Source organism: Chiloscyllium plagiosum, unplaced genomic scaffold (genome assembly GCF_037043375.1).
Source record: "Chiloscyllium plagiosum isolate Xiang-an unplaced genomic scaffold, Cpla_swu_hap1 HiC_scaffold_35, whole genome shotgun sequence".
Classification (NCBI taxonomy): Eukaryota; Metazoa; Chordata; class Chondrichthyes; order Orectolobiformes; family Hemiscylliidae; genus Chiloscyllium; species Chiloscyllium plagiosum.
In genome coordinates this window covers 65,255,464-65,262,525 of record NW_028270173.1, presented here as the reverse complement: position 1 = coordinate 65,262,525, position 7,062 = coordinate 65,255,464, and the positions used below count along the sequence as shown (strand labels likewise).

Here is a 7,062-nt window from a genome sequence, read left to right as displayed (position 1 = left end):
ATAACTGTCCACACTCTCTGTAAGGCCTTTACCCCTCTCCTGAAATGGGAGGGCCTAGAACAGAACACAATCCTCCAGCCAGAGACAAAACAAGATTTTATAAATTTTTAGCAGCACTTCCTGGTTTTTGTCATGTCTGTTTCACATGACGGAGCTGGTATTGGACTAGGGTGGAGCTCTGGGTTGGAGCACACACAGAGAGAGGCAGAGCAGGAGAATGGCAGCATCTGTCCAGCTCCAAGATCAACTCTTTCAAAAGCAGTGACTACAGACTGTTCTTCAACCTCGGAGAAGGAAGATAATGATGATGATACTCATACTTCTCATCCTTCTGTGTGGAGGGGCATCTGCTGGTGAGTAACGGGCATAGAGGGGATCTCAGTGCCAGTCTGGGTATTGGGGCATTAACACTTGGTCAGTGGGTAATGGGCATAGAGAGGGTCTCAGTGTCAGGCTGTGTACTGGGCATTAATCCTCAGTCAGTGGGTAATGGGCACAGAGAGGGTCTCAATACCAGACTGGGTATTGGGGCATTAACTCCAGGTCAGTGGGGTCAGAAAGGGCCTTAGTGCTGGAGTGGGGAAAGATAGACAATAAACTGGTTGGGGATAAGTTGACACTGGGATCAGGGGCTGGTGAGAGAGACTGGGAGACTGTGTAGGTGACTGAGGGACAGAGTGATGAGGCTAGAGGGAGAGAGATGGTGTGTGGGTGAGGGGCTTAGGGTGATGAGACAGTAGAAAGAGAGTTGATGTTAGGGTCTGAGAATGAGTGTGTTGAGGGTGGAGAGAGGGGTCAACAAAGGTTCGTTCCCTCCAGTCAGTCCCACCAATGTCCAATTAGATCAGAGCTGGTCTGTCGCTCATTCCCCAGCTTTGCTCAATCTCCTGGTTTGTCCAATATATCATTTCAGCTGCATGACACTGTAACCTTTTGCTATAAATTCTGATCCTGCTTCACAACTGCCTGGTGAAGGAGCAGCGCTCTGAAAGCTAGTGCTTCCAAATAAATCTGTTGGACTATAACCTGGTGTTGTGTGATTTTAACAGTGTCCACCCCAGTCTTACACCGGCTCCTCCACATTATAGAGAGGGAACAGCAGTCACAGGCTGATCATCGATCATTGCCCAGAAATACCAACTGCTTTTCTCTTCACACAGACAAACAAAGCTACTAGGGATTTCCAGCACTTTCAATTTGGATTCAGATTTCCAAAATCTGCAGTTTTTTTTGTAAAAGCCTATATCCTTCTGTACCAAAAACTGCAATTATTCCCCAGTATCTCCAGCTTTGTGAGGAGAATGTGTGAGTAACTGTTTCCTGATTCCTCTCCTGAACAGTCGAGGGTTAATGTTCAGATTATGTCACCGGTTATGTCTGCTCCCAGCAGAGGGAGTAGTTCCTCTGGATCTGAAACCTGTGTTGAAAGTTCCTCTTGGGATTGTTATAAAATAGTCAGACATTGAGCCCCACAAGAAGATGTTCAGACAGGGTGACTCAGTGTTTCGTGCTGCTACCTCACAGTACCAGGGTCCTGGGTTCAATTCCAGCCTTGGGCAACTGACTGTGTGGATTTTGCACATTTTCCCCGTGTCTGCGTAGGTTTCCTCGAGGTGCTCCGGTTTCCTCCCACAGTCCAAAGATGTGCAGGTTGGGTGAATTGGTCATACTAAATTGCCCATAGTGTTCAGGGATGTGTAGGTTAGATGCATTGATCAGGGGTAAATATAGGAGTAATACAGTAGGGGGATGTGTGTGAGTGAGTTACTCTTTGGAGGGTCGGTTTAGACTTGTTGGGCCGAAAGGCCTGTTTCCACACAGTAGGGGATTCTATTCTAAGGTCAAAGAGGGGAGTTAAATGGTAGGCCTGAAAGGTGGAAGGTGAGCTGGAGAGACGGAGAGGTTTAGGGAAGGAATTCCCTAGACTGGGCCTTTGATAGCTGAGGGTGCAGCAAGAGGGAGAGTTGTTGAAGTGGTCTCTGAAAGGGTTGTGGGTTTGTAAGAAATGATAGAGACTCGGGGGTGGGGAAGGTCACAAAGGGACTTGAAAACAAGTATAAAAATATAAAATGGTGTTGTTGTTTGACCAGGAGCCAGTGGAGGTCAATGAGCAGGAGATGGGAGATGGGGGAATGGGGAGTTGGGGGGTGTTGGGGTTGGGTGTATTTCAACTGGAGCTGGGGTGAATTGGAGGGTGAACTGTGAGATTCCAGTCAGGAGGCCTTCGGAATAGTCGTCTCCAGAATGAAGGTTTCAGGAGCAGGTGGAGGTGAGATGGGGTAAAGTTAAGTTGGAATTACATGCTCAGTTGTTCACTTCAGTTTTGGGAATATAGTATCATTCATATTTTAAACCCTTCCATTCACTCACCCCAATCTTCTCAATGAAAGGATTACAGACCCTCTGAATTTAACCATTTAATTTCCAAGCACATTAAGGTGACTGTACGCTGCACTCCCTCCCAGGCCAGCACCTCCTCCCTGAGCTGCAGTGTGCAGAACTGAACATAGTTCTCCAGCTGTAGTCTGAACAGGGTCTGTACAGATGGAATATAACTCCATCCCATTGTATGCTGTCCCTGGAGATAAATAACACTATTTCATCAGGGCAGTGGTTCCCAACATTTTTATTATCGAGGCACATGTTACAAACAGTTCCCCGGCTCACCCACTGTCTGCAGCTGAATTGGTTGCTCATAACCATCCCATTTACTTGCCTCTATTCTGGTTATGGCCTGACAAGAGGGATTTGCTACATCGTGCATACAGCAAGTTAAAGAAGGACCAAAATGTTAACGTTTCAAATCCACCAGCACCATTGTGAGAGCAGCCAGGTTTTCAAATTCAACTCAACTCAGTGATTTCTGATTATTCACGATTTGAAATCTGTTCCACATACCTCACTCACTTGAAAGGGTCTGAATTTCACAGGGAACATTTCATTTTTCTAATAATATTTTTAAAGTATGATTTTTATTACATAATTATATTCACTCACAGAATGTGGGTATCTCTGACTGGGCCTGCATTGCCCACAGGGCAGTGAAGAGTAAACCACATTACTGTGGGTCTGGAGTCACATGTAGGGGAGGTAAGGAAGGTAGATTTCCTTCCCTAAAGGACATTAGTGAACCTGATGAGCTTTTCCTAATAATGGATTTGTGGTCATTGATACACACTTAATTCCAGATTCTACAGATGCACATTCCACCATCTGCTGGGCTTCGATTCGAACCTGTGTCCCCAGGACATTATGAGAGTCTCCAGACTAATAGCCCAGTGATAAATGTATTGAATTGAATTAGTTTTATTGTCATATGTTCTCAATTCAATGCAAAGTTGATAGGTCACCACTTAGAGCGCCATTTTAGGTACAATGTACAGTTTATGCAGCTTTACATTGGTTACAGTGCAATGATATCACCAGCTGACTACTATCTTACAGACAAAGTATTGAGGGATGTTCCTTAGTTATGGAATAAAAAGAATGAAGAAGAAAAAGGTACATTACAGCGATACAAAGTATAACTACAGGTCAGAAAAACAAGAAGGCATGTTATAATACAAACATGACTGTCTCTGAGGGATCTCTGTAGCTGATCAGCACCGGGGGGTCTCCACATGGTCTGACCCTTGGCTGTACACAGGCTTCACACTGGGCCACTGATCGCTGGGGTCCCTGCTTCACACAGTGTGTCTGCGGGCTCAGTATCGGGGTCTATTTACAGGGAGCTCTGTGTTTTAGGGTTTATTTACAGGGGGCCCTGTGTTTTAGGGTTTATTTACAGGGGGCCCTGTGTTTTAGGGTTTATTTACAGGGGGCCCTGTGTTTTAGGGATTATTTACAGGGGGCCCTGTGTTTTAGGGATTATTTACAGGGGGCTCTGTGTTTTGGGGTTTATTTACAGGGGGCCCTGTGTTTTAGGGATTATTTACAGGGGGCCCTGTGTTTTAGGGTTTATTTACAGGGGGCCCTGTGTTTTAGGGTTTATTTACAGGGGGCCCTGTGTTTTAGAGATTATTTACAGGGGGCTCAGTGTTTTAGGGTTTATTTACAGGGGGCCCTGTGTTTTAGGGATTATTTACAGGGGGCTCTGTGTTTTGGGGTTTATTTACAGGGGGCCCTGTGTTTTAGGGATTATTTACAGGGGGCTGTGTGTTTTGGGGTTTATTTACAGGGGGCCCTGTGTTTTAGGGATTATTTACAGGGGGCCCTGTGTTTTAGGGTTTATTTACAGGGGGCCCTGTGTTTTAGAGATTATTTACAGGGGGCTCAGTGTTTTAGGGTTTATTTACAGGGGGCCCTGTGTTTTAGGGATTATTTACAGGGGGCTCTGTGTTTTAGGGTTTATTTACAGGGGGCTCTGTGTTTTAGGGTTTATTTACAGGGGGCCCTGTGTTTTAGGGATTATTTACAGAGGGCCCTGTGTTTTAGGGTTTATTTACAGGGGGCTCTGTGTTTTGGGGTCTATTTACAGGGGGCCCTGTGTTTTAGGGTTTATTTACAGGGGGCCCTGTGTTTTAGGATTTATTTACAGGGGGCCCTATGTTTTAGGGTTTATTTTCAGGGGGCCCTGTGTTTTAGGGTTTATTTACAGGGGGCCCTGTGTTTTGGGGTTTATTTTCAGGGGGCCCTGTGTTTTAGGGTTTATTTACAGGGGGCCCTGTGTTTTGGGGTTTATTTACAGGGGGCCCTGTGTTTTAGGGTTTATTTACAGGGGGCCCTGGGTTTTAGGGTTTATTTACAGGGGGCCCTGTGTTTTAGGGTTTATTTACAGGGAGCTCTGTGTTTTAGGGTTTATTTACAGGGGGCCCTGTGTTTTAGGGTTTATTTACAGGGGGCTGTCTGTTTTAGGGTTTATTTATAGTGTACACTGTGTTTTAGGGTTTATTTACATGGGGCCCTGTGTTTTAGGGTTTATTTACAAGGAGCTCTGTATTTTGGGGTGTATTTATTGGTGAATTGAATCTCGGGCCGAGCCTGGAGAGGATGACCTGTGCCTGTGTTTTATTTCAGTGACTCACTCCCTGCGATACCTGCACACTGCCGTCAGTTCCTTGTCGGAATTCCCTGAGTACACTGATGTGGGTTATGTGGATGATCAGCAGTTTGTTTACTATGATAGTAAGATCCAACAGTACACCCCTCGGCAGCGTTGGATCACGAAGAATGTGGCAGCTGATTACTGGGATCAGAACACACAGAAACTGCGGGGCTGGGAGTCGTCGGGAAAGGTCGCTATCCAGACGCTAATGGAGAGGACCAACCAGACCGGGGGTAAGTGACTAGGGGGTCACCCCCTGCGGAGGGAGGGGGTGATCCTTTGGGGGTGGGGGCTGTGATTGGCTCTCTGTGTGTGATCCCTCCCTGTGATTGGCTCTGTGAGTGTGACATCTTTAATGGCCTTATATTACATTCTGTATCATAGTGTCTTCAGAAAAAGGAAGATGCTGAGAGTTTTTCTATGGTTTATTTCAGGTATTAATGAGACACTCCACTGTTAAAATATCATGTGATTGGCGGTCCCTGTGTGTGTGTGATCCTTCCCTGTGATTAGTTCTCTGTGTGAGATCCCTCCCTGTGATTGGTTCTGTGTGTGTGATTCCCTACCTGTGATTGACTCTGTCTGCATGATCCCTCCATGTGATTGGTTCTCAACGTGTGATCCCTCTGTGTGATTGACGGTCCCTGTCTGTGTGAGAGACCTCCCTGTGATTGGCTCTGTGGGTGATCCCTCCCTGTGATTGGCTCTCTATGTGTGAATCCCCCCTGTAATTGGCTCTCTCTCTCTCTCTCTGTGATCCACAGGGATCCACACCTACCAGCTGGTATACGGCTGTGAGCTCCAAGATAATGTCCCCATCAGCGGGTTTCATCAGCACGGCTGGGATGGACGGGATTTCATCAGCTTTGACAAGGACAGGATGGTGTGGGTGACCCCTGTAAGCTGGGGGGAGAGCACCAAAAATAAATGGGACAAGGACTCAGGATTAAACAAACAGAAGAAGGGTTACCTGGAGCAGGAGTGTATTGAATGGCTGAAAAAATACCTTCAGTATGGAGAGAAAGAACTGAAACCAGGTAATCAGATAGAGAGAGAGGTCGAGCGGGAGGAGGAAGGGATGGGGTGGGTGAGGAGGGATGGTGAGTGGGGGTGAGGGGTTGAGAGTCTCTGTGTCCCTGTCTAACCTCTCTCTCCCTCACTCTCTCTCTCTCTCACTCTCTCTCTCTCCCAGTTAAACCCTCTGTAACACTGACCCCTGTGAGGGAAAATAAAGATCTCTCCTGTTTCGCCACTGGCTTCTACCCTCAGGCCATTGAAGTGAATCTGTTCCGGGATGGAGTGAAGATTGATGAATTACAATCGACTGGAATCCGACCCAATCACGATGGATCCTACCAGATCCGCAAACGGATGGAGTTTGACCCACATTCCCAGGCCAAGTATTCCTGCGAGGTGGAACACAATGGATTGGGGCAGAAGCTGGTCGTCTTTTATGGTAAGGATTTTCCTCAGTGAGTCAGGGTCCAGTCTCTCTCTCCCCAGGAGGGGGATCGATGCTGAGCACAGGGTGGGGATCCAGTCCCTCTCTCCCCAGGAGGGGGAACAGTACTGAGCACAGGGTGGGGATCCAGTACCTCTCCCCAGGAGGGGTTCAGTGCTGAGCACAGAATGAGGATCCAGTCCCTCTCTCTCCAGGATGGGGATCAGTGCTGAGCACAGGGTGGGGATCCAGTCCCCCTCCCACCAGGACAGGGATCAGTGCTGAGAACAGGGTGGGGATCCAGTGCCACTCTCACCAGGAAAGGGATCAGTGCTGAGCACAGGGTGGTGATCCTGTCTCTCTCCCCAGGAGGGGGAACAGTGCTGAGCACAGGGTGAGGATTCAGTACCTCTCCCCAGGCGGGGTTCAGTGCTGAGCACAGGGTGAGGATCCAGTACCTCTCTCTCCAGGATGGGGATCAGTGCTGAGCACAGGGTGCGGATCCAGTCTCTCTCCCCAGGAGCAGGATCAGTGCTGAGCACAGAGTGGGGATCCAGTCCCTGTCTCCCCAGGAGGG

The 7,062-nt window shown here is 47.8% G+C and overlaps 1 protein-coding gene across 2 annotated transcripts in view; it reads left to right on the top strand.

Annotated features, from left to right (window-relative positions):
- Positions 1–209: 209 nt before the first annotated feature.
- Positions 210–7,062, top strand: part of LOC122541211 (class I histocompatibility antigen, F10 alpha chain-like) — a 44,208-nt gene continuing 37,355 nt past the window's right edge. The window contains exons 1-4 of one of the 2 annotated variants that reach the window (XM_087979762.1): positions 210–353; positions 5,017–5,277; positions 5,809–6,081; positions 6,237–6,500. In XM_087979762.1, coding sequence (XP_087835888.1) covers positions 302–353; positions 5,017–5,277; positions 5,809–6,081; positions 6,237–6,500 — 850 coding nt within the window. In that variant the 5' untranslated portion in view covers positions 210–301. The remainder of the gene's footprint in view (positions 354–5,016; positions 5,278–5,808; positions 6,082–6,236; positions 6,501–7,062) is intronic. The other variant, XM_087979763.1, reaches the window with a different exon arrangement.